The following is a 26,293-nucleotide window of genomic DNA, read 5'->3' as shown; positions in this document are numbered from 1 at the left end:
CACTGCCCTACCATCATCAATCATCTTCGTCACTTCTTCAAAAAACTCAATCAAGTTCGTGAGACACACCCTCCCCTTCACAAAACCATGTTGCCTCTCATTAATACGTCCACTTCTTTCCAACTCAGTGTTTCAGATATGAGACACTCATAAATAATTTAATTGGAAATTCAGGAGACACTTTTGTTTTAAATAAAAGTGAGGTTTGAATGTGAAATCCACCAACATAAGGAATAGTTGGGGTGAATAGCAAAAATGTAGTTAAGAGAAAACTAGACGAACATATAAATAAGAAAGGAATGCAAAATTATGCTGACGGTTCAGGAGGAGAGGGAAGGGTGAAGGTTCTTGTGGAGTATTAAGTAGTTCGACTGAATAGCATGTTTTAATTATATACATTCCATGTAATTATTGATAACTGGCCTCGTGTCGCTAAGTCTACAGCAATGACAGCAAGTGACATCATAGAATTCATTGTTTGATTAACAGATTAATTTGTCTACATGTGGCACAGCACTATGCATTAGTAGAGTAAAATTAACAGGACCATTCTTTCTGCCCTGAACTATAACTTCTGTCACTAACCATATTTTTCCCAACTCAGCAGAATCTATAATAGACTCAGTGTTTGTACCAGATAGGTTCCTAACAGCCCATCCAGTACAGCTTGGTTTTGAAGTTTATCCTATCTTTTTTGTCTTTTCTGACCTATCTGTTCTACTTTCTGGTTGCCACAATACACTTTGCCCCACAGTTCTTGGCTCCGTTGAGCTTCATAATAATTTACAACGATCTAAATCACACCAAACTTTCGAACTGTTTTATATTCTTTACGAAGGAAGTCACAGAATCACAGGAATGTTACAGCGCAGAAGAAGCCCATTTGACCCATCATCTCTGCACTGGCTCTCCAAATAAGCAATCCACTTTGTGCCATTCTCCTGCCTTCTCCCTGTAACTCTGCACATTCTTCCTTTTCGGATAACATTCCCCTTTGACTGCTTCAATTAAACCTGCTTCCATCATGCTCTCAGGCAGTGCATTCCAAATCTTAAGGTTTTCCTTATATCATTTTTGTTTCTTGTACCAATTACTTTAAATCTGTGCCCACTTCTTCTTGACCTTTTCACAAGTGTGTTCACATTCTCTCTATTTACTTCATCCATACTTCATTCTTACGGGGCTGTGGGGGGAGGGTAACAGTGAGGGGGGAGGGGTGGATCTGGGCTGCTGGTGAGGGAAGGGAGATTTGGGTGATCGGGATTGCCAGGGGAGCAGGTGGAGAGATCAAGGCAAGCTGGGGGGGCAGGGACATGGTCGGGGCTGGCCCAGAAACGTCCGGAAGACTAGTAATCGGAAGGGTAGGGTGGTGGGGTGATTGGAAGGGCAACATTGCGGGATCACGGGGCTGGCCAGCAATCCGGAGACCGGCAGGTTGCTGCACATGCGCCAATCTCAGTACCAACAGATTGGCACATGTGCAGTGACCCGCTCAGCACTATGCTGCCGACCTCCTCATCAAGAATATAACTGCCTACAGATTTTTATCGAGGTCACACAAGGGCAATCTGTGATCCACGGAGTGTTGGAGATCCATTTTGAAAATCCTGCTGAAAAACCAATGGGATTTACTTCAGTTTATACATGAATGCGGCACTTAGAATTTTTCTTGGGAGATCCCAGGTCTGTTATTGTCAAGTCACTTTTACTGAATATTCTTTATTAACTGTTCTCTCCATCTGTCCTGCCACTTGCAATCACTTATACACAAATACACACAGGTTCTTTGCAGACTATTTTTGCTTAACAGAGCAAGGTCAGGTGGGGGGGGGGGGCGGTGGTGGTGGTGGTGGGGAGTGGTGAGGGTTGGGATTGCTGTTAGAGGGGTGGGTCTGGGCTGAAATTGCCAGAACCAGAGTATGTAATGGGCTCATTATGAATCAGTAATCTGTTTTATCCTACAAATAATTCTCAAGAGTTTTTCCATTGACTTCAATCTTGTCCTTTTGCGTACTTACCTATTGTCCCACTCTATCTCGGTGCTTTCATGAGATTTTTGAAATTTGGAATAATGTGATAAAGTTATGTTACATAATGGATAGTGAAAATATATTGTACAGCAATCAGCAGAGTTTCAGGCGTGTTGATCAAGCAAACATAGACACAAGTGTAAACCATCCAATCTATGTCTTTTGGCCTCTTAAACATTGTGTTGCACAGAGACACTTGAGGATTCCAATGCTTTTCACTGATAGTAGAGACCCATGTCATTCAACCATTCCAATCTGTTACTCAAGGCAGTAAAATCAAATGACTTCTGAGTGATCACTAATAAAATAGAATCTAATTTTACCCCTTCTATGAAATAATTATATTGAATAACATAATGCACCCAGGCATGGGAAAGTCTTCTAATTCATCCACAGAATAGAATAATCTTGTGCAGTTTATGTGGGTTTTGAATCTTTCCCCCAAATTGGCACCATGTTCAAATGGTGTAATGTGCAGAACATGTTAATAAGGCTGAGACAGTCACTAAAATCAGTGATATCATCCACACAGTGTTTCAATAACAAATGAGATATTTTCCTGTCAGATTGACATTGTTGCACAATGCTGCTGAAGTAAAATTTGTACTCCCTAGTTTGTTTAATTATATTGGCAATACCAGTAGGAAAGAGATAAAGAATCTGGTGAAATGGTGCAGCGACAATAATCTCTCCTTAACATCAGTAAAATGAAGGAGATGGTCATCGACTTCAATAATCTCGTGGAGGACATACCTTGTCTACATCAACAGTGATGAAGTGGATATAGAACCATAGAACATTACAGCACAGAAACAGGCCTTTTGGCCCTTCTTGGCTGTGCTGAACCATTTTTCTGCCTAGTCCCACTGACCTGCACCTGGACCATATCCCTCCACGCCCCTCTTATTCATGTACCTGTCCAAGTTTTTCTTAAATGTTAAAAGTGAGCCCGCATTTACCACTTCATCTGGCAGCTCATTCCACACTTCCCCTACTCTCTGTGTGAAGAAGCCCTCCTTAATATTCCCCTTAAACTTTTTCCCCTTCACCCTTAACCCATGTCCTCTAGTTTTTTTTCCCCAAGCATTAGTGGAAAAAGCCTGCTTACATTCACTCTACCTATACCCATCATAATTTTATACCCTCTATCAAATCTCCCCTCATTCTTCTACGCTTCAGGGAATAAAGTCCTAACCTATTCAACCTTTCTTTGTAACTCAGTTTCTCAAGTTCCAGCAACATCCTTGTAAACCTTGTCTGCACTCCTTCAACCTTATTGATATCCTTCCTGTAATTAGGTGACCAAAACTGCACACAACACCCTAAATTCGGCATCACCAATGTCTTATACAACCTCACCATAACATTCCAATTCTTATACTCAATACTTTGATTTATAAAAGTCAATGTACCAAAAGCACTCTTTACCACCCTATCTACCTGTGATGCCACTTTTAGGGAATTATGTATATGTATTCCCAGATCCTTCTGTTCTACTGCAGTCTTCAGTGTCCTACCATTTACCTTGTATGTTCTACCTCGGTTTGTCCTTCCGAAGTGCAATATCTCACAATTGTCTGCATTAAACTCCATCTGCCATTATTCTAGCTGGTCCAAATCCCTCTGCAAGCTTTGAAAACCTTCCTCACTGTCCACTACACCTCCAATCTTTGTATCATCAGCAAATTTGCTGATCCAATTTACCACATTATCATCCAGATCATTAATATAGATGACAAACAATAATGGACCCGGCACTGATCCCTGTGGCACATCACTAGTCACAGGCCTCCACTCAGAGAAGCAATCCTCCACTACCACTGTCTAGCTTCTTCCATTGAGCCAATGTCTAATCCAATTTATTACCTCTCCATGTAGACCTAGCGACTGAACCTTCCTAACTAACCTCCCATGCGGGACCTTGTCAAAGGCCTTACTGAAGTCCATGTAGACAACATCCACTGCCTTTCCTTCATCCATTTTCCTGGTAACCTCCTCAAAAAACTCTAATAAATGGTTCAACATGACCTACCATGTACAAAGCCATGTTGACTCTCCCTAATAAGTCCCTGTCCATCCAAATATTTGTAGATCCTATCTCTTAGTATTCCTTCCAATAATTTACCTACTACTAACATCAAACTTACCAGTCTATAATTTCCTGGATTACTTTTTGAGCCTTTTTTAAACAACAGAACGACATGAGCTAACCTCCAATCATCCAGCACCTCACCTGTGGATACCAACATTTTAAACATATCTGCCAGGGCCCCTGCAATTTTAACACTAGTCTCCTTCAAGGTCCGAGGGAATACCCTGTCCAGTCCTGGGGATTTATCTACTCTTATTTGCCACAAGACAGCAAGCAACTTCTCCCCTTTAATCTGTATGGGTTCCATGACCTCCCTATTTGTTTGCCTTATTTCCATAGACTCCATACCAGTTTCCTTTGTAAATATGGTGGAAATATGGTCAATTATCTAGGTGTCCAAATCACCAATGACCTGTCCTGGTCCCTCCATGCCAACGCTATAGTTAAAAAAGCCCACCAATGCTTCTACTTTCTCAGGAGGCAAAAAAAATTCAGCATGTCCACTACAACTTTCACCAATTCTTACAGATGCACCATAGAAGGCATCCTTTCTGGATGTATCACAGCTGGTATGTATGGCTCCTGCTCTGCCCAAGACTGCAAGAAACTACAAAGGGTTGTGAATGTAGCTTAGTCCATCACACCAACAGCCTCCCATCCATCGACTCGCTCTACACTTCCCACTGCCTCAGAAAAGCAGCCAGCATGCACCCCAGACATACTTTCTTCCATATTTTTCCATCAGGAAAAAGATACAAAAATCTGAAATCATGTGCCAACCAACTCAAGAACAGTTTCTTCTCTGCTGCCCTCAGACTTCTGAATGTCTGACTTCATCACACTTTTTGAACCTAACTTATGTTAAGTTGATCTTTCTCAACATCCTAGCTATGACTGTGTCAGTGCATTCTGCACCCTCTCCTTTCCTTCCCCTCTATATACTCTATGAACTGTATGTTCTGTTTGTATAGCACACAAGAAACAATATTTTTCACTGCATACTAGTACATGCGATAACAATAAATCAAATCAAATCAAATATTGTGTGCCACAAGAGGACACAGGGTTAAGATGCTGGAGAATAGGTACAGAGATGTCAGGGGTAAGTTTTTCACTCAGAGGGTGGTGGGTGAGTGGAATTGGCTGCCATCAGTGGTGGTGAAGGCAAATTCATTAGGGTCTTTTAAGAGACTTCTGAATAAGTATATGGGACTTAATAGGATTGAGGGTTATAGGTAAGCCTTGTAGGTAGAGATAAGATCGGCGCAACTTATGGGCCGAAGGGCCTGCTTGTGCTGTAGTTTTTCTATGATTCTATATAGGACACAAACAAACTGGAGCTGCATTATATGCAGATGACGCTAAGATTGCTGGTATAGTGGACAGTGAAGAAAGTTATCTCCAATTGCAACAGGATCTTGATCAATTGGGCCAGTGAGCTGACGAATGGCAGATGGAGTTTAATTTAGACAGATGTGAGGTGTTGCATTTTGGTAGACTAAACCAGGACAGGACTTACTCAGTTAATGGTAGAGCACTGGGGAGAGTTACAGAACAAAGAGATCTAGGGGTACATGTCCATAGCTCCTTGAAAGTGGAGTCGCAGGTGGACAACGTGGTGAAGAAGGCATTCATAAGAACATAAGAACATAAGAAATAGGAGCAGGAGTAGGCCATCTAGCCCTTCGAGCCTGCCCCGCCATTCAATAAGATCATGGCTGATCTGTCGTGGCTCAGTTCCACTTTCCCGCCCTCTCCCCATAACCCTTAATCCCTTCTCTTATCAAAAACCCATCAACCCGCTTCTTAAAAATATTTAGCGAGGCAGCCTCCACCACTTCAACGGGCAGAGAATTCCAGAGATTCACCACCCTTTGAGTGAAGAAGTTCCTCCTCAACTCCGTTCTAAACCGCCTCCCCTTTATCTTGAGGCTGTGCCCCCTAGTCCTACTGTCTTTTTTGAGCGGGAAGAGTCTCTCCACCTCTATCCTATCCATCCCATTCATCATCTTATACGTCTCAATGAGATCTCCCCTCATTCTTCTAAACTCTAACGAGTACAAGCCTAGTTTATTCAGCCTCTCCTCATAGCTCAATCCCCTCAACTCCGGTATCAGCCTAGTAAACCTCCTCTGCACTCCCTCCAGGGCCAAAATATCCTTGTGCAGGTGCGGCGCCCAAAACTGCACACAGTACTCCAGCTGCGGCCTCACCAATGCCCTATACAGCTGCAGCAAGACCTCCCTACTTTTATATTCAATCCCCCTCGCTATTCAGCATGCTTGGTTTCATTGGTCACAACATTGAATACAGGAGTTGGGATGTCTTGTTGAAGTTGCACAAGACATTGGTAAAGACACACATGGAATACTGTGTGCATTTCTAGTCACCCTATTATAGAAAGGATATTATTAAACTAGAAAGAGTGCAGAAAAGATTTACTAGGATGCTACTGGGACTTGATGGATTGAGTTGTAAGGAGAGGCTGGATAGACTGGGACTTCTTTCTCTGGCGCATAGGTGGCTTAAGGGCGATCTTATAGAGGTCTATAAAATAATGAGGGCATGGTTCAGCTAGATAGTCAATATCTTTTCCCAAAGGTAGGGAGTCTAAAACTAGAGAGCATAGGTTTAAGGTGAGAGGGGAGAGACACAAAAGTGTCCAGAGGGGCAATTTTTTTCACATAGAGGGTGGTGAGTGTATAGAACAAGCTGCCAAAGGTAGTAGCAAAGGCAGGCACAATTTTGTCTTTTAAAATGCATTTAGACAGTTAAATGGGTAAGATGGGTATAAAGGGATGTGGGCCAAATGCGGACAACTGGGGTAGCTTCAGGGTTTAAAAAATCCATTTTTTTTTAAGTTGGACCACGCTGTAAACCTTTATGTCTCTATGACTCTGTACAGGGAGCAGACTTATTTGCATTTTTTTCTGGTTCATTGGACCTTGTGGGACTGGAGGTTTGGACAAGGTTGCAAAAAGTAGCACCTCCCATAGTACAGCACCCTCTCAGCACTGCGCCAGAGCGCAAACCTTTAATTTTATGCTCAAGCCCTAGAGTGAGACTTGAACCTGGAACTATGTTATGCAGAGGTAAGAGTGCTAATTTTTAATTGCAAAACCAAAATAGACACAATACATGCGGGAGACAAATTAATTAAACTGAATAATTCAGTGTTTGTGACATATATTGCCAGTATACTATCACATAGAAAAAGGTAGCCCGGGCTCAATTGCATTTCAGTATTGATAGGCTGACTACAACTGGGACACCAATTGAGGCCTTAAAATTGGCTTTGATGCCTTGAGCTAAGATGGGGCAGCATGGTGACACAGTGCTGCTTCACAGCTCCAGCGACCAGGGTTCAATTCCTGGCTTGAGTCACTGTCTATGTGGAGTTTGCACACTCTTCGGGTCTGTGTGGGTTTCCTCCAGGTGCTGTGGTCTCCTCCCACAGTCCAAAGATGTGCAGTTAGATTGATTTGGCCTTGCTAAATCACCCCTTTAGTGTCCCAAGATGCGATAGGTTAGAGGGGTTAGTGGGATAAATATGTGGGGATAGGGTCTGGGATTGTTGTCAGTGCAGACTCGATGGGTCTAATGGCCTCTTTCTGCACCGTAGGGTTTCTATGATTCTATTCTAAGTGAAAATCCAACTACATTCTGTTTTTATTGACTGAAATATAGCTGTGTGGGTGTTTATCTGTATGTGTGTTGGCGAGTGTTTGTTTACGTGTATTTTGTGTGTTTGTTTGTGTTTGTATGTGTGTTTGTGTGAATACGTAAATATATGCTGTGCATTTGCACGTGTATGTGTGTGTTTAGAACAAAGAACAAAGTAAAATATGGTGCAGGAACAGGCCCTTCACTCTCCAAGCCTGAGCCAAACATGATGCCCTAACTAAACTAAATAAAAACCTTCTGCCCTTACTCAGTCCATATTCCTCTATTCCCTCCCTTTTCATCTGCCCATCCAGATACCTCTTAAATGTTGCTAATGTGCCTGCTTCCACCACCTCCTCTGGCAGTCCCAGGCACCCACCATTCTCTGCATGAAAAGCTTCCCCTGCACATCTCCCTTAACTTTTCCCCTCTCACCTTGAACGTGTGCTCCCTTACAATTGACACTTCCACCCCTGGAAAAAGCCTCCGACTATCCATCCTGTCTACGCCTCTCATAGTTTTAGAATCATAGAAACAATAGAATCATAGGAACCCTACAGTACAGAAAGAGGCCATTCGGCCCATTGAGTCAGCACCAACCACAATCCCACCCAGGCCCTACTCCCATATCCCTCCATATTTTACCCACTAATCCCTCTAACCTAAGTATTGCAGGACACTAAGGGGCAATTTTAGCATGGCCAATCAACCTAACTGGCATATCTTTGGACTGTGGGAGGAAACCGGGGCACCCGGAGGAAACCCACGCAGACACAAGGAAAATGTGCAAACTCCACACAGGCAGTGTCCCAAGCCAAGAATCGAACCCAGGGGCTGTGAAGCAGCAGTGCTAACCACAATGTTACCATGTCGCTATATGATTTTGTAGACCTCTATCAGGTCTCCTTTCAGCTTCCATCTTCCCTGTGATTCTAATTTATTCAACCTTTCCTCATTGCCAACATCCTCATTAGGCAACATCTTGGTGAACTTTTTTTGCATCCTCTCCAAAGCTTCCACATCCTTCTGGTAGTGTGGTGACCAGAACAGCATCCAATACTCCAAATGCAGCCTAACCAGGGTTTTATATAGCTGCAACATGATTTCCCAACTCTTGTACTTAATGCCCCGGCTGATAAAAGCAAGCATGCCAAATGCCTTCTTAATTACCTTGGCCACCTGTGTTGCCACTTTTAGGAAACTGTGGACAAGCATTCCCTGCTCCATCTTTATGTTAATGTTCTTAAGCGTTCTGCCATTTACAGTATAATTCAAACCTGAATTTGATCCTTTAAAATGCATCATCTCACATCTGTCTGGATTAAACTCCATCTGCCATTTCTGTGCCCAAGTCTCCAAGCTATCTATATCCTGTTGTATCCTGTGACAATACCTCGCACTATCAGCAACTCCACCAATCATCTGCAAATTTATTAATCAGACCATCCACATTTTCCTCCAGATCAACAGAGGTCCCTGCCCTGATCCCTGCAGAACACCACGAGCTACAGATCACCATTCTGAAAAACATCCTGCCGCTACCAATCTCTGTCTTCTATAACCAAGCCAGTTCTATATCCATCTAGCCAACACACCCTGAATCCCATGTGATTATAATTTCTGTACCAGTCTGCCATGTGGGACCTTGTTAAATGCCTTACTAAAGTCAATATGAATGACACCCATAGTCCTTCCTTCATCAATTATCTTTGTCACCTTTTCAAAAGTGAAATCAAGTTGGTTAGACCTGATCTTCCCTGTACAGAAGCATGCTGCCTGTCACTAACTAGTCCATTATCCTCCAAATGTGCATATATCCTGTCCCTGAGTATCTTCTCCAAAAGCTTCCCTATCACTGACATCAGACTCACTGGCCTATTATTTCCTGGATTATCCTGTTTCAACATTGGCTATTTTCCAGTCCTCTGAAACCTCACCTGGGGGCAAAGAGAATGTGAAGATATCTGTTAAGGCCCCAGCTATTTCTTCCCTTGCCTCCTGCAGTAACCTGGGATAGATTCCATCCGGCCCTGAGGACTTCTCTACCTGAATGTAATTTAGGATACTTAACACTTATTCCTTTGATATATTGACATTCTGTAGAGCATTCAAACACCTAACTCTAACCTCAACATCCGTAATGTCCTTCTCCTTGGTGAATATTGATACAAAGTACTCATTAAGGATCTCACTCACTTCCTGTAGCTCCATGCATAACTTCCCTCTATTGTCCTTCAGTTGGGCTTACTCTTCCTCTTTCTATCCTCTTGCTCCTAATATATGCATGAAAAGCCTTGGGATTCTCCTTGACCCTGTTTGCTAAAGACATTTCATGGCCCCTTTTAGCCTTCCTAATTCCACATTTAGGTTTCTTCCAACTTTCACTGTACTCCTCAAGGACTATGTCAGTTTTTAGATGCTTAGGCATATACTTCCTTTTTCCTTTTGACTAAGCTCATAATTTCCTTTGTCATCCCGTGTGTGTGTGTGTGTGTGTGTGTGTGTGTGTGTGTGTGTGTGTGTGTGTGTGTGTGTGTGTGTGTGTGTGTGTGTGTATTAGTGTGTGTTTGTTATGCCTGTATGAGTGTGTGTTTGTTTATTTGGATGTATGTATTTGGTTGTGTCTATATGTGTGTGTGTGAAGTTTCAGGTTAAAACAGGGTTAGCCTCAATCAAATTCCTTCCACAATCAACACCCTTTATTTATACTGCATCTTTAAAGTGTAAAATGTACACCAGCAACAGTCAACAGTTGAGCTGAAAAGTAGGAAATAAAGTACAATTTATGAAGTTGAAGTTATTAGTGACTGAATTTGTTGGTCCTGATTTGGCAGATAGTATTTGGTGAAAGCAACAGAACTTTCATCCACGGGCTGTAGAGCAGGCAAAAATCCCATTGTCTCTTTTAGGGAAGACTCACAATATCACCAGCCAGTCAGTCAGGTAACTGGACTGCAGTGAATCTTTCCCAGGATCAAGGACCAAGGATCAAGGGGTGGAAGTCCCAGGCCAACAGCTGCTAGCCAATCAAAGGCTGCAGCTCTATTGAATAACAGTGCCACCAGAGGCATGGTGGCTGCTGCCAGTACTTCATGATGTGGATGTGCCGGCGTTGGACTGGGGTAAACACAGTAAAAAGTCTGACAACACCAGGTTTTAGTCAAGCTTGTGAGTTTACTATCAAATAAATCGGTTGGACTAAAACCTGGTGTCGTCACACTTTTTACTGCCAGTACTACACCCATCCAAGGTCGTATGGTCACTGGATCCCATGCCACAGGTGAGTGGGTGAGATAGGGGTCATGAATGAGGTCACAGGGGAAGAAGGGTAGGGTGCAGGCAACAAGGGTGTTGTGGTTTTTAGCGACTCTACACCCACATCCCTCCCTCCCCGCTGAAATCCACCCCCATTTCCTAATGCTAGGCTTCTTCAATCAGGAACTAAGTGCCTTTGACTGAGGGAACCACCTACAGCCTGAAACCAACCACAAAGGTGTTTGGTTATCGTGCTCCCTGAATGCCAAACCAGTCCCTGCCTGCTGCTGGGTTAATACTGCCAGTTGGAGAAATGAACCTTAAAATAGACATTGTTGGTAGGGCAGGAAGGCATCCTGCCACAGACTTAATCAAGATGGAATTGGAAAGGTGGCAGAGTCAACACCCTCCCATGTGATTAACTACCTCTGCTACCATCAGACTTGCCATGGCAAAGACATTCAATCCCACCCAGCCATCCTGTTTGTGCTAATCTGAAAACAGTAATGTGATTCAGTCCCGTTCTCAAGAAACTTTGATCCAGCTCATGAGCCCATCGATGTTCCAAAGGCTCTGTTGGCCCAGAGTGGAAGTATTCTAATCATACAGCAGATAGCATCCTCATGACAAAAGTAAGAAATGTGGCAACAGGAAGCAGTATTGAAATGTAGCAATATTGGATGTGGAGAGAGAGAGAGAGAGAAATAAAATGGAACAATGTAATAAAATGGTTTTATGGATCAAGAGTACATACCAAAAACTGTTCGTGCTGGAACAGACTCCTTATTAATCCAAAAAGAGACTTGAGAGAGAATGACTGTCATAATACAGGGTATATAAGTCTGGATCATGAAATAACCCATTTTTCTTCTCAAGTGAAAATAGACAGTCATCACCACATATTCTCCTAAAAAAAGAAAAAATATAAAACTCCTTTTCATGAGTATTGATGTTGGTTTTTGTTGTAATCAGCTGCTTTGGATAAAAATACAATAACAATCTAGCAACATTTAAAGTTTATTTGTTGGTGTCACAAGTAGGCTTACATTAACATTGCAAAGAAGTTACTGTGAAAATCCCCTAGTCACCATACTCCAGCGCCTGTTCAGGTACACGGAGGAAGAGTTTAGCATGGCCAATGCACTTAAGTAGCATGTCTTTTAGGCTGTGGGATGAAATCAGAGCACCTGGAAGAAACCCATGCAGACACAGGGAGAACATGCAAATTCTGCACAGACAGTGACCCTAGCCTGGAACTGAACCTGGGGCCCTGGCACTATGAAGCAGCAGTGCTAACTACTGTTCCACTGTGAAACACAAGCATGTCTTCAAGTTGTATTCTACTGCTCAGAGATTGTGATATTTATTGAAGAAGTCCACAACCCAATGTCTTTACCTGTAATGGATTTAACTGTGCCACTTGATACTGTTTGTCCAACAAGATCATATTGCACCAAGCTAGATGACTCTTTGGGCACTTCCACTGATTCTTCAGGACCTTTTCTCCATGTATATATCATCTCACTTTTAGGATATGCATCTAAAACATATAAAAAGACTGAACTTATAATAATGTTAGTTCACAATGATAACATAACAATTCGTGATATAATGTATCCAGCTGAATCTTTCTCTTTTTAGCTATATTTAAGTTGTTGAGTAGTTGCTTTCTAAACATTGTTCTAATACAAATCCTTCCCCAACATTAATTTTGCAATCCGAAAATATTTATTAAGTTTTATTCTCGTCGGCATTTAAAAGCTGTTCCACGGTTGTTTAGATATTTTAAACATTTCAGTTAAAGTAGGCAAATCTATTTTAATTCTATTGTAATTGTTTAAATAAAGTAAAACAATTATTCAGAACTGTATAATGATCTTATAAGCATTCTGATGATTGCAAGCACATTGATAATCATTAGACCATTCCTATTAATTTACAATATGTTCAACTATTCTGAGCTCTGATGAACAGTCACCCAGACTCCAAACATTAGCTCTATTCTGTCTCCACAGATGCTGTCAGAGCTGCTGAGATTTTCCAGCATTTTCTGCTTATGTTCAACTACTTGTGCGTTTTGTTTGTTTCATTCTTTCAAAACAATTCCGAACACAGATGTACAATGTAAAACATATCATTGCATTGCACTTTTTAAAAGAAAAATACTAACGTATTTGTAATGGTATATGTGACAAACACAAACTTGTTTTCCACATAGTAAAGTTGATTTGACACTAATCAAAATTCATGTTTAATTTCAACAGGGCGGTTAGATAAAATCGTGAACACTTTCAGTTAATATTTTCCTTCTATGGTTAAGCCAAGAAAAAACAAGAGCACGCAACTCACAACTTCCAAATTTAAGTGGACAAGCATGGCCATCCATTGGGAAATCAACCAGTTTCATTGGACATTCTGCACTTATGGTAAGTCTAAAACAAAATAAAAATATGAAATTATTTTTAAAACTGAAATGAGCATCTCCGGTTATTTTAGTGCTAGTGGCAAAGTAAATGCCTGCCGTTAGGCAAAGTGCAAAACATACCTCATTGTGTACAGAATGGTCCCATTCTGCATGATTCGGAACAGCTTGTTTGGGGCTGTCATGTTGTGGGAAATTGATTTTTTTCCGTTCCTAAAGAACGTATCGGGTGTCCAGACTTTAGTGACCATCATGTTATTGAGCCGAAGGATTTCAATAGGGCCGTCGTACTTCAGCCTCTTGTCCACCCAGGTTTGGCGGAAAAACACATCCATTGTGTACTCCTTAGATAGAAAGGGGAATAAGCACAAATGGATGACTGAAGTGAAGCACTGTTGGATATAAGTAGTTTCGAGTATTCTAACAGTTGTTTAGTTTCTCATACAGAGTGTCACTGTGATATCTGCCCAGTTTATGTGTGAAACATTATTTGATGTGCAGACTATGTTGAAGCATTATACAAAGAGCACGCAATACTAATTACTGGAATCCACAAGGGCCGCAACACGCAATTAGGTTTGTTTCTTTTTATGTGTTGCTTTCAACTAAAATGAATGGCGGAGTATTCCTCCATCCATCCAACTTATTTCCGAGGTGAATGTTTGAAGTGGCCGTGTGTTTATTCTAAATGCATTGGAATTCTAACATTATAATCTGAATGAAACGCCGGCAAGGTCTTTCCTCGAATGATCCACCTTAAATGTTCGCACTAATAATTTCACTTTGGGTAAACGATAATGGAAGCACCGACCCCTCGTGCAAAAATAAAAGTCTGACGATGGGATATTAACTAGCAACACTGAAGTTGTAAAGGTGGAATCCTACCATCTCAACATCAGACACTGGCCCAAAGCTCGTTACGTAGATATCTGTTTTCACTTCGGTAACAGCACCTGTAGAACAGGAAGTTCAAGCTTCACTATTTTGACAGGGACGCGCGAACAAGGAGGTGACCAATGGTCACTTACACCCACCCTTCATCATAAATCACAGCACAGCGTGGGGACCGTGCTCAGTTTTAGATGCATTTCATGTATTCGTTCCGCTGTCACCCCTCAGTTCTAACGGCAGTAAACCAGCAAGTTGCAAGCTCTCGGAATCTCACGGAGTGAATACGCTTCGTTTTCGTGTGGCCAATGGGTATGCCTTTAACTTTGTCGGTCTGCCTTTCTTCCAAGTATTGCAGGCACACTTAGTTAAAATAAAAACCCGTTTCACATCGAAAGTCTTCGGAGCATGGTAACAAGGCAGAGGCATATCCAATATACCGCTAACACTCCTTTCTAACACTGGTTTCAACCATCCGCTGTTTAAAAAAAAACACAAGCCCTTCAAGACCGTATGGAATTTGCTCACACCCTTTGTATCAGCAGCAAGTCCTCCAGAATAAACCCTTGCTGTTTCAAATATATGGTGTCTTCCCATTTTATCTCTGAGCACAGGAAGGGTGCACATTGCCTCCCACCCCCACCCCCGCTGGAGTAGACTAACAGCCCTGTTTTAATGATGCTCTGGAAAGGATCAGCCGAAATGTTACCATCGTCCCATAAATACAAGAGCAGGCAAATTGCTCTCATCAGGCAAGCTGCAGAAGTCGAAAATAAATATCCAACCGTACCCCCGAATCCAGGTCTCAATCTGTTGTCATAACCGTCCAGCAGTCTGTCCAGGATCCGTGTAAAATTTTCTGGATATAATTTCTCATCCTTCTCGATCTCCCCAGAGCTCTCACCTATACTGCAAAGTGAATATATAAAAGCGAGGTTGACCATACAATGACAAGGCAACAGCTCTCTGCCCTACACCTGATATTGATCTTTTGGATCCGGCAAAGACAGTAAAATAAACAAGTCGATCCGAAAAACAGCGCGAAATAAGGCGAAAGGATTTCTTTCCCCCCAGTACTTACCACGCTGTCACGTAGATAAAGTAAAACAGAGTGGGCATATAACTGGAAGACATCCTGATCACAGTCTCCTTGGCAGGAACCATCTTTGCATGCCATACTTTAAGCCTCTTCCCGTTCCCCGTCGCCAATTGCCTTGCCCTAAGGAGAGATCACAGGCGTGAGAAAAGACACATGGACCCTGGTGCTGGTGGAGTGCCTCCTTTCTCTCCTGCCAGGCAATGACTCTCTCGCATCAGCCCCGATACACTTCCCCGAATCTTTCAGCAGCCGTTGTGCGGCGATCGATGGCGATGGGTTGGCAGTGCAAGGGTCAGGACTAAAAAAATGTAACTTAATATCACAGCGCATTGATCAGAAACTCTCCTGGCAATGCTGTCCTATCACCTGCTGCATGTTCGCGGGGCGGGAGTCAGTCAGAGCTGCTGGCAAGTGCCAACATTTCTGGCTGGAGACAAACACGTAGAACTGAGGCAGTTCCCGTACTTTTGCACAGGCGCCTTGCAATAGTTTTGCAGTCGAATGTGGTGGATAGATATGGATAAGCACCTAGAATGGGATTGGACATGTTCTGCTCGGTTTGCCCATGAATTATTCTACAGCTCCCATTGAACTGCCGGCTGGTTTGTCAGTATTTCCTCTCTGCCCTGAGCCTCGGATGCCTCCACTGCTGTGGGGGTGTGGGGAAGTGGGGGCGGTGTCCCGGGCACAGGGGGCGAAGAGCTGCTTTCATTTGGCTGACGGGAGGGGAGCTGAGGTGAAGGCAAGAGGGCAACGAGGAAAGGATAAAGCAAACTCCTTTGTCCTTATGGTCAGTTGCTGTGACCTGGGCCTCAGGTGGACCAGTAAACCAGTCTAAAACCCATCATTTCTGTTCTTTTTTCGGACTGAATCAAGCCACGCAAAGACGCCGCCTAACTGGCAGGCTCTGGAATTTCCTCAGAACTCCTCCCTGTAAAGGAAGCGCACCGGAGAGCACAGACTGATGTAGAAACACTCTGACGTTACCTCATGTTTGTAACCCATCCATGTACCACCTTGTTGGTGGCGCACAATTAATCATTGGGAATATTTTGTAAGCATTGATTTTGCTTTTTTTTTTGCCATTTGAGATTAGTTGCACATTCCAGGGTCCAAAAGAGCTAAAAGCGAAACCAGTCACAGAAAACTATAACCCTAACTATAAGAAACTATCTCCAATCCTTTAAGGCTAGCCTCTCTTTATTTCCACCAGGGCTTTCAAGTGAAGCTACTTCTTCTGAACGAAATATGTTACACTTGCAAAGAGGAAATTAAACCGACCTCTCCAAATTTGTTTCGCCATCATTTAGCACTGTGTGTCGAATCAAACATCAATCTCTTGGGTTTAATTGTTGTAGCTCTTCTTTCACAGTGAAAGCTGCATTTTGCGATGGGTATCGTTGAGCAAAAGCAGACATTGGGAATGTGTTGCCAACAGTGGCAGAGTTTGGAATGATCCTCACATGGTATCTCCGTGCCCTACTCAATTGGTGAGATCCAGACATACTGTGTGAGTAGTAAACTGTACTTTGGTTGATTACATTTGGCCAGGGCACTATTTGAAATGTTCATTTACATCTCCTGAGCCACCTCAGCGCAACTGTGTTTTTCCTGATGGAGAGAATTCAGTTAACGGGGAGTTGAGACCTTGTGATTTAATTAGCATAATAGCAACCCTCATTTGTAAGAGAGAGAGAGAGAAATACCTTAAAGGACCCGATTGTTTGACTATTTTGCAAAGGAAATTGTTCCCACAGCAAACAGTCCATTTGATGTTGTGGAAGCTGCGCGCATGCGTTGCCGCCTCGGAATTATTGCACTGCCTTGGACTAAGTTGCATTCCTTGAATCTTCGCTCGAAGACCTTTCAATAATCAAAGTTAGGAATGTGGAGAGTTCAAGACAGAGGATGCCTCGCGATTTTGTCGATACCAGTGATGGTGGCCATGGCGTGTTATGCACAGAGGTGAGCTCTGATCTCTAATCATTCCTTGCCATTGTTTGTTTCCTCTGCTTCACATTTAGTGCCAATGAAATCCACATTTCTTCCCCCAGGGTTAATGAGTCCAGCAACATGTCATATGTGAAAGACACCGTGGATAACTTGCTGAAAGGATATGACATTCGTTTGAGACCAGATTTCGGAGGTAAATCAGCCAGCTCCTCTCGGTATAGTCCCATGTATCTAACGTGCAGTTCCTATTCTCCACCAGTCAGTAGCTAGTCAAATAACCAAGACTTGCTGTATATACATAATAAGTAATAGCAGCGGCAGTACATCATCTTGCTGCCCGTGGCGATGTGCAACAATGTTTTTTTTTGTTTCAAAAGTGGATTGCAATATCACAAGCAGACAATGTATTGTTTACCTCAAGGTCTGCCTGTGGACGTTGGTATGAACATAGATATTGCCAGCATCGATATGGTCTCTGAAGTCAATATGGTGAGTGCACTCTTTAAATACCAGTCTGTGCAAATGGACACTACAAACGTCTTGTTTTAAATATGTTCCTCTATTTTAAATGCGCAATTCTGCATTGTTTACAAGATGACTCGGCGTCGATGGTTAGTGTGGAGCTGACTCCCGGGTATTTCGTTGACGGGGTTTGGTGGGGGGGGTGCTACATGAGTTTTTAACTGCAACTGGAACAATAACTATATCGATAAATACTGCTCTTGTGCCGATGTGGCTCCTACTTAAATCTACTAAAAGTGAGTAGTATTGCAATAAGGCGTTTAATTTCCTATAATGTATAATACCGCCATCTGGTGATTGCAATAATTCACTACGTTTCAGTGCCTTTTGACAGATCGTGTCCACAACACGATTCTTATGCAGGGGGTTTCAGTGGTATGGACGGATCACAGCCCTGTCCCTAATTATGTGGTGCCCAGAAGCGCCGATAAGGTAATGTTTGAGATAACACCAGTTGCAGAATCCTGGAGCAGCTGCGATTTCATGGAGCCCTGCTCGACAGTGGATCTGACACACGCTGACAAGCTTCTTGTGGTGTGTCCACAAAATGAAAGTCTAGATTCACAATGCTCTCCCCTGTAACAAGGGACTGGCCATCTGATTGAAAGATCAAGGTGAAAGTCTAAAGCCCTTGCTGCTGGCCTACTACTGTGATTGAAAAGAGTAAAAGCAAAAAGTGATGGGTAATGAGAAGAAAAAGATTGAGAGGGACAAGAACTGTTTAGGTCCTGGGGATAAGTTGTAGCAGGACACTTGAATCACGAATCTTCAGTGTAATAAATATCATGGAGGAAAGTTGGGTAGGACATGATACTTGGAGTCACATTGAAAAGTTCTAAAGAACGGGCGGGGGGATGGGGGGTGCTATATATGTGAACAAAAATAGGGAATATTGCAATTGAGGGATAGACCTGGGGGCAAGAGGAGGTTGAAATCTCCTATCAGACAGATCTGACTTTTCTTGTATTTTGTCCAGCAGTGTGGAGGGATGTGGTGGAAGAATGTGGTAATGTATTAAGTCTGAGCCAGATGAGAGACATAAAAAATTTTGAAGATGTTGAGGAGAACAGATGCTCTATTGCCTCTCACAAACCTGTCTTTGTCACCTGAAACAACATCAGTAATGCTGCAAAAACTCAGCAAGTCTGGCAGCATCGGTGGAGAAAGAAACAGAGTTAATGTTTTGAGTCTGCAAAGAGTGACTCTTGAGTCATACAGAAAGCTGTTTGAGTAAGATGAGCATGAGGAAAGTTTTACTTTGTATGTGCAAAGAAGCAAAAGTATTTGGTGAGTAAATTTGGTCTGTTCAGATTACATAAAATCAGATGAATTTTTTCCCAAGTGTTGGTGCCATTTAAATCAAATGTTGGTATGTAGGATACGAATATTTATCAACAAAAACAATTTCCTTACATATTTTTCTTATATGGTTTATAATAAGTGATAAAATAGACAAATGGTTTATGAGGTCTGTACACTAGTGAAATACATTTTTATATACCACATGTCTCCTTAATCAACTTTGCAGTGTGCCCTTTTCACATCATCTGAACTAACTGATTAGTGAAGTCATTCCACCACTCATGAATCTCAGCTCATCAAAATAGAATGTGTATTCTTGGATTTCAAAACATAAATTGATTTGAGTACAATGCTCATTATCACTCCAGTTCCTAGTGCATTCATTTATAAATCTCTTAGACCTTTTGTATCATATTTCCATAACATTAGAATAAAAACAATTAGGAGCAGTAGTTCAAACCTTCTTTGCCATTCAATAATATCATGATTGATACATCCATTTTGTAATTCTCCTGAGAAACATCAAGGTAGATTTGAAATTCTGCAACAGCAGAAACAAGTTTGATCATCAAGTAAATGGATCTCTGAAACTTCGTGTCTGCTTGAAGTTGTTCAAGGATAACATTTGCTATATGAACAATGCTTGTTTTAAACCAAGTGAAGTACTGAAAGTGTCTTCTGCAGAATGAAAATAGTATTTAGCCCCAGTCCAGCAACTAATTAGTCAGCTGTAGTGAGCATCTTAACATCATTCAAACATTTGGTTGCAATATTCTCACAGTGTTCCCAAAGTGTTTTGTTCTTGCTTCAAGGTATACATCTGCAGGCATACACATGGGAAATCATTCAAAAATAATACTTCTGATCAGTGGGTTCACATTTCCTCAAGTTTATTTAAAAATAATGTTTTTTTTATTTGAGTTATTATTGTCTCATATTAGTATACACTGAAAAGTATTGTTTGTTGTGCACTATACATACAATGCATACCATTCGTAGAGTACACAGGGGAAAAGGAGAGAAGAGAGTGCAGAATGTAGTGTTACAATCATTGCTCAGGTGTACAGAAAGATCGACTTAATATCAGGTAGGTCTATTCAAACGTTTGATGGAGCAGGGAAGAGGCTGTTCTTGAGTTGGTTGGTAAGTGATCTCAGACTTTTATATATTTCTCCTGATGAAAGAAGGTGGAAGAGAATATAGGCCAGGGTGCGTGGGGTTCTCAATTATGCTGGCTTCTTATCTGAGGCAGCTGGAAGTGTAGATGGAGTTAGTGGATGAGAAGCTGGTTTGCATGATGGATTGGGCTTCGGTCACAACCCTTTGTAGTTTCTTGTGGTCTTGGTCAGACAGGGGCCATATCAAGCTGTGATACATCCAGAAAGGATACTTTCTATGGTGTGCATGTACAAATTGGAGAGAGTCATAGCGGATGTGTCGAATTTCCCAAGGGATGCAATCCATTTATCTTCATTTGTCTTTCATGCTGATTTGAAACTGTCTGCAAACAGACTGCAATTAATTATAACATCTTAATGAAAAACCTTTTAAAATCCATCCCCCCACCCCCCCCAATCATATTGTAAATAAAACAAAAGTTGTAGATGAACAATATTCATAAAGAAGTATTTCAATAGTACAGTTAATATGTCACACATATATCGGCATCAAATAATTTGCACCACATTGAGAATTGAGTTGAAAGTTGGCATGTGCGCCTCTCACTCCATAATATTGCTACTATGTTTAACGCAAAAAAAGGCCTGAAAATGTATTCTATCTTTGTAACTAAGAACATGAGAAATAGGAGCAGGAGTAGGTCATCTAGCCCCTTGACCCTGCCCTGCCATTCTAAGAGATCATGGCTGATCTGAAATGGATCAATTCCACTTACCCACTTGCTCCCCATAACCCTTAATTCCCTTATCGATCAGAAATCTATCTACCCGTGACTTAAGTCATGAAACACCAAAGGCATTAAAAGGCTGGAAATCAAGCATCCACATGAGCCTGCTTTTGGTGCTAACTGGTTCTGAAGAAGGGATTTATGTCTATGGGGTACTGCTAATAATTGTAACTATAGAAATTGCTAGTTGTTAGGAATCATACTGTGTCAAATTTAAGTATTTTAATCATGAAAGTTATGCAAATTATTTTGTTATATTCTAACTGCATTTTAAAACAAATAAAGTTTGTCTCAATAAAAGCTTCCCAGTGGGTCAACTGAATCATACCTGAAGTGAAACACCTTATACTCACCATAATGTCAAAATAAAAAACAAAGGGTCCAGGCTAACTTCATAATACATCTTAGAGTTTCAGATCTGGTCCCTAACAATATTAAATTTATTCTATAGACATTACCATATCATACAAAACATATTAAAGCTTCTGTATTTTACTTTTGCTTGAATTTATGTGAAATCGAATTGATGGCAAATTATGTAAATTTATGTAATGGACTGAAATAATATTACACATTTTACATAAAAATGCTTACTGCTTAATGTCTATTTTATGGTGTATTGAATTAACAAAATGCTACTGTTGTAAGGGTAAGTTACAGAGACTATTTTCCCAAATATTGCTGATAGTTTTAATTTGCTTAGAAATACTGATGAAATGACAGAAATATGAAATCATAGAATAGTTACAGCACAGATGGAAGTTATTTGGCCCATTGTATCTGTGCTGGCCCTCTGAAGGAGCAGCTCACCTAGAGCCACTGTCCTGCCCTGCAATTTTACCCTTTTCAGACATTGATCAAATTCCCTCTAGAGATCTTCAGCTGACCCTACCTGCACGATACTCTCCAGCAGCGATTTCCATATCCTAATCACTCACAGCATGAAAATGTTTTTCCTCATGTCACCAATGCTTCTTTTGCCAATTACCTTAAAACTGTAGCCTCTTGTTCTCGATTCTTCCACCAACAGAATCAGATTCTCATTATCAGTTCTTTTCAGATCCCTCATGTTTTTGAATACTTCTATTAAATATCCTTCCAACTTTCTCTTCTCTAAGTAGAACAGTCCCATTTCTCCAAAAATTGGACATAACTGAAGTCTATTATGCCTGGAATCTTTCTGATGACTGTTTTCAGCACTCTCTTTAATTCCTTCATATCCTTCCTAAAATATGGTGCCCAAAACTGCAAGCAGTACACCAGCCAAGGATGAACTAGTGTCTTATACAGGTTTAAGATAACTTTCTCGATTTTACATGGTTTGCCCCTATTGATAAAGTCCAGGATATCCCATACTTTCTCAACCTGTCCTCCCACCTTCAATGGTTTATGTACACACACACACCAAGCTCCTTTGCTCCTGTGCCCTCCATTGAATGGCACGGTGACACAGTGGTTAGCACTGCTGCCTCATAGCTACGGGAACTTGGGTTTGATTCCCGGCTTGGGTAACTGTCTGTGTGGAGTGTGCACATCCTCCCCATGTCTGCGTGGGTTTCCTCTGGGTGCTCTGGTTTCCTCCCACAGTGCAAAGATGTGCAGGTTAGGTGGATTGGCCATGCTGAATTGCTCCTTAGTGTCTCAGGATGCGTAGGTTAGAGGGATTAGTGGAGTAAATATATGTGGTTACAAGGATACGGCCTGGGTGCAGACTTGATGAGTCAAATGGCCTCTTTCTGCACTGTAGGCATTCTACGATTCATCTCTAATTGCCCTTAAGAAAGTGTTGATGAGCTGCCTTCTTGGACTGCTGCAGTCTATGTGGTGTGAGTACACTCACAGTGTTGGTTGAGTTCAAGCATTTTGAGCCAGCGACAGTGAAGGAATGGTGATATAGTTCCAAATCAGAATGGTGTGTTGCTTTGACAGAAACTTGCGGGTGGTGGTGTTCCCATGTATCTGCTGCCCTTGTCCTTTAAGGCGGTTGAAATTGTGGGTTTGGAAGATGGAGCAGGAACCTGTTGAAGGAACCTTGGTGAGTTCCAGCAGCTCAGCCATTTTCCTTGATGCTAGATGTGACTCCAAAGAGCAGAGATTTTTCCCCCTGCACTGCAATGCTCTCTTTAATTAATACTGCCACCATTTCTCCCTCCCCTCCTTTCCATAACACCTTGTATCCAGGAATATTTAATATCCAGTCCTGCCCTTCTATGAACCAGGTCTATGTCACCACCACTAAATCATACTTCCATGTGGTCGCTTGCATCTGAAATGCATCAATCATATTTACCACACTCAATGCATTTGCAGACATGCACTGTAACCTAACTTAGAACAAGAACAGAGAAAGCTGGAAAATCTCAGCAGGTCTGACAGCATCTGTGGAGAGAGAATAGAGCCAATGTTTCGAGTCTAGATGACCCTTCACTAGATTCCAGCTCTGATGAAGGGTCATTCGGACTTGAAATGTTAACTCTATTCTCTCTCCACAGATATTGACAGATGTGCTGAGGTTTTCCAGCATTTTGTGTTTTTGTTTCAGATTCCGCATACTGCATCTGCAGTATTTTGCTTTCAACCCTCTTTTAGACTTTATTACTTTTCTTCATATGTTAAACTGACCTAATAGGTGAGATTTTCCAGCCTCATCCGTCCCTAAACTGGAAAATCCTGCCCGAGGTCAACGAACATTTCCATGGTCGACCCCTCACCTGCTGCAATTCCTGTGGCAGGTGGTACAGTAAAATTCACCCCAACATCTCAGTATTTCCTCCTCTAGTACCATTGTCCACAGTGGTTAGCACTGCTGCCTCACAGCGCCAGGGTCCCAGGTTCAATTCTGGCTTCGGGTCACTGTCTGTGTGGAGTTTGCATGTTTCCCTTGTGAGTTTCCTCCGGGTGCTCCGGTTTCCTCCCACAGTCCAAAGTTATGCGGGTTAGATGAATTGGCCATGTTAAATTGACCCTAGTGCATGGGGTTACAGGAATAGGCCTGGGTGGGATTGTGGTCAGTATAGACTTGATGGGCTGAATGGCCTCCTTCTGTACTGTAGGGATTCTATGATTCTATGAACTTTTTTCACCCAAAGTGACATCTGCTCAATTTTGGTTAAGAAGGATGGCTTTGAAAATATATTCAAATTTCATCATTCATCTTTGAAAGGGAATAACATATTAACTATTCAATGCTGCAACATTTGAGTTCAATATATCATGTATTTATCAATCACTCACTGTGTTTTTCGATGCATAATATTTAATCCATGAAGGATTAAATGTTACTTTCAAATTTAAAAGACATGTTCTGGATAATCTCTCTTCATAACTAAAACTCTCCAGCCCAGACAGCATCCTGGTAACCTCCTCTGCACCTTTTCCAGTGCTTTCTCACCCCTTTATAATGTGAATTCCAGAACTGCACCCAAAATTCTAGCTGTAACTTAATCAATGTTTCATATAATTCCAGCATAACCTCCCTGCTCCAAACCTCTGTACCTCAGCTAATAAAGGCAAGTATACCATATTCTTTCTTAACTGCTTGATTAACATATCCTGCTTCCTTAAGGGGACCAGTGTATATGCATACCTAATTCTCAGTACTTCCCAGGGTCTGGCCATTCGTCATGCATTCCCTTGACTTGTTTGTCCTGCCCAAGTGCATCACCTCACACTTATCCAGATTGAGTTCCGTTTGCCACTGATCAGTTCATCTTACCAGCCCATTTATATCCTCCTGTAATCTAAGGCTATCCTTCTCACTATTTGCTACCCCACTAATTATTGTATTATCCGCAAACTTAGAATAGAAAAAGAAAAATACAGCATGGGAACAGACCACTCGGCCCTCCAAAAACTAATCAACCCTCCTGCATTCAATTCTAAATCATTTATATGAACCACTAAAAGAAAGTGCTCCAGCACTGACCCATATGGGCCCTCATTGGATACAGTCGTCCAGTCAGACAAACACCCTGTAATTATCACCCTTTGAATATATTATCTTATTACTTGTTTTTTTGTTTACAAGATGTGTGATTTGGATGATCAAGTTGACTGTAATGTAACCAAATGTGCTGATGATACAAGTATATGTAGGAAAGTAAGTTGAGGGGAGGCTGCAAAGAGTCTGCAAAGAATATGGATAGGATAAGTGAGTGGGGAAAAAAAATGTCAAGTGCAGCATACTGTAAGAACATATGAGATTGTCCACTTTGACAGAAAGAATAGAAAAGCAGAGTATTATTTAACTGGAAATAGATTACAGAATGTTACAGTACAAAGGAAACCAGGGTGTCCTTGTATACAAATCATAAAAAGTTAGCATGCAAGTACAGCAAATAATTAGGAAGGAAAATAGAACATTGGCCTTTACTTTAAGGGGGAGAATAAAAATAGAGAAGTCTTGCTGAAATTGCACAGGGCATGGTTGAGCCCACACCTGGAATAGTGCATATAGTTTTGGTCTCCTAACTGAAAAAGGGGTAAACTTGCTTTGGAAACGATTGAAAGAAGGTTTACTAGGCTGATTCCTGGAATGAAACTGTTGTCTTATGAGGAATGCTTGAGAAGGTTGGGTCTATACCAATTGAACTTTAGAAGAATGAAAGATGGTCTCATTGAAACATTCTGAGGGGGCTTGACAGGGTAGAGGCAGAGAGAATGTTTAATGTTATGGGATAGTCTAAAGCTAGGGGACACAGTTTAAAAATTAGTTGCTTTCCATTTAGAACAAAGAACAATACAGCGCAGTAACAGGTCCTTCAGCCATCTAAGCCTACACCAATCATGATTATCTATCTAAACCAACAGCTTATAATCCCTCTATTCCCCATTTGTTCATATGTTTATCAAGATAAATCTTAAATCTGGCTAACGTAACTGCCTCAACCACCTCACTTGGCAGTGTATTCCAGGCCCCCACCACCCTCTGTGTAAAAAACATCCCCCACACATCTCCACTGAATGTTTACCCCCTTATTTTGAACTTGTGTCCCATTGTAATTGTCATTTCTGCCCTGGGAAAAAGCTTCCAACTGTTCACTCTATCTATATTTCTCATAATTTTATAAACTTCTATCAGATTACCCCTCAGCTTCCATCTTTCCAGGGAGAGCAATCCCAGTTTGTTCAATCTCTCCTCATAGCTAATACCCTCCCTACT

The 26,293-nt window shown here is 41.7% G+C and overlaps 2 protein-coding genes across 2 annotated transcripts in view; one reads left to right on the top strand and one right to left on the bottom strand.

The window, feature by feature from the left end:
* gabra4 (gamma-aminobutyric acid type A receptor subunit alpha4) overlaps positions 1-16,770 on the bottom strand; it is a 60,475-nt gene extending 43,705 nt beyond the window's left edge. The window contains exons 1-8 of the mRNA XM_080188066.1: positions 16,731-16,770; positions 15,432-15,569; positions 15,141-15,259; positions 14,348-14,415; positions 13,586-13,806; positions 13,390-13,472; positions 12,437-12,580; positions 11,795-11,947 (exon numbers count right to left, since the gene is read on the bottom strand). Of these exons, the coding sequence (XP_080044192.1) occupies positions 11,795-11,947; positions 12,437-12,580; positions 13,390-13,472; positions 13,586-13,806; positions 14,348-14,415; positions 15,141-15,259; positions 15,432-15,514 (871 nt within the window). The 5' untranslated portion in view covers positions 15,515-15,569; positions 16,731-16,770. The remainder of the gene's footprint in view (positions 1-11,794; positions 11,948-12,436; positions 12,581-13,389; positions 13,473-13,585; positions 13,807-14,347; positions 14,416-15,140; positions 15,260-15,431; positions 15,570-16,730) is intronic.
* A 537-nt stretch (positions 16,771-17,307) lies between these two features.
* Positions 17,308-26,293, top strand: part of LOC145349747 (gamma-aminobutyric acid receptor subunit beta-1-like) — a 245,306-nt gene continuing 236,320 nt past the window's right edge. Inside the window, exons 1-3 of the mRNA XM_080198284.1 lie at positions 17,308-17,414; positions 17,504-17,595; positions 17,824-17,891. Coding sequence (XP_080054410.1) covers positions 17,335-17,414; positions 17,504-17,595; positions 17,824-17,891 — 240 coding nt within the window. The 5' untranslated portion in view covers positions 17,308-17,334. The remainder of the gene's footprint in view (positions 17,415-17,503; positions 17,596-17,823; positions 17,892-26,293) is intronic.

Source organism: Carcharhinus amblyrhynchos, chromosome 1 (assembly GCF_965287045.1).
Source record: "Carcharhinus amblyrhynchos chromosome 1, sCarAmb.v2.hapA, whole genome shotgun sequence".
NCBI classification, from domain to species: domain Eukaryota; kingdom Metazoa; phylum Chordata; class Chondrichthyes; order Carcharhiniformes; family Carcharhinidae; genus Carcharhinus; species Carcharhinus amblyrhynchos.
This window is presented reverse-complemented; position numbering and strand designations above follow the sequence as displayed.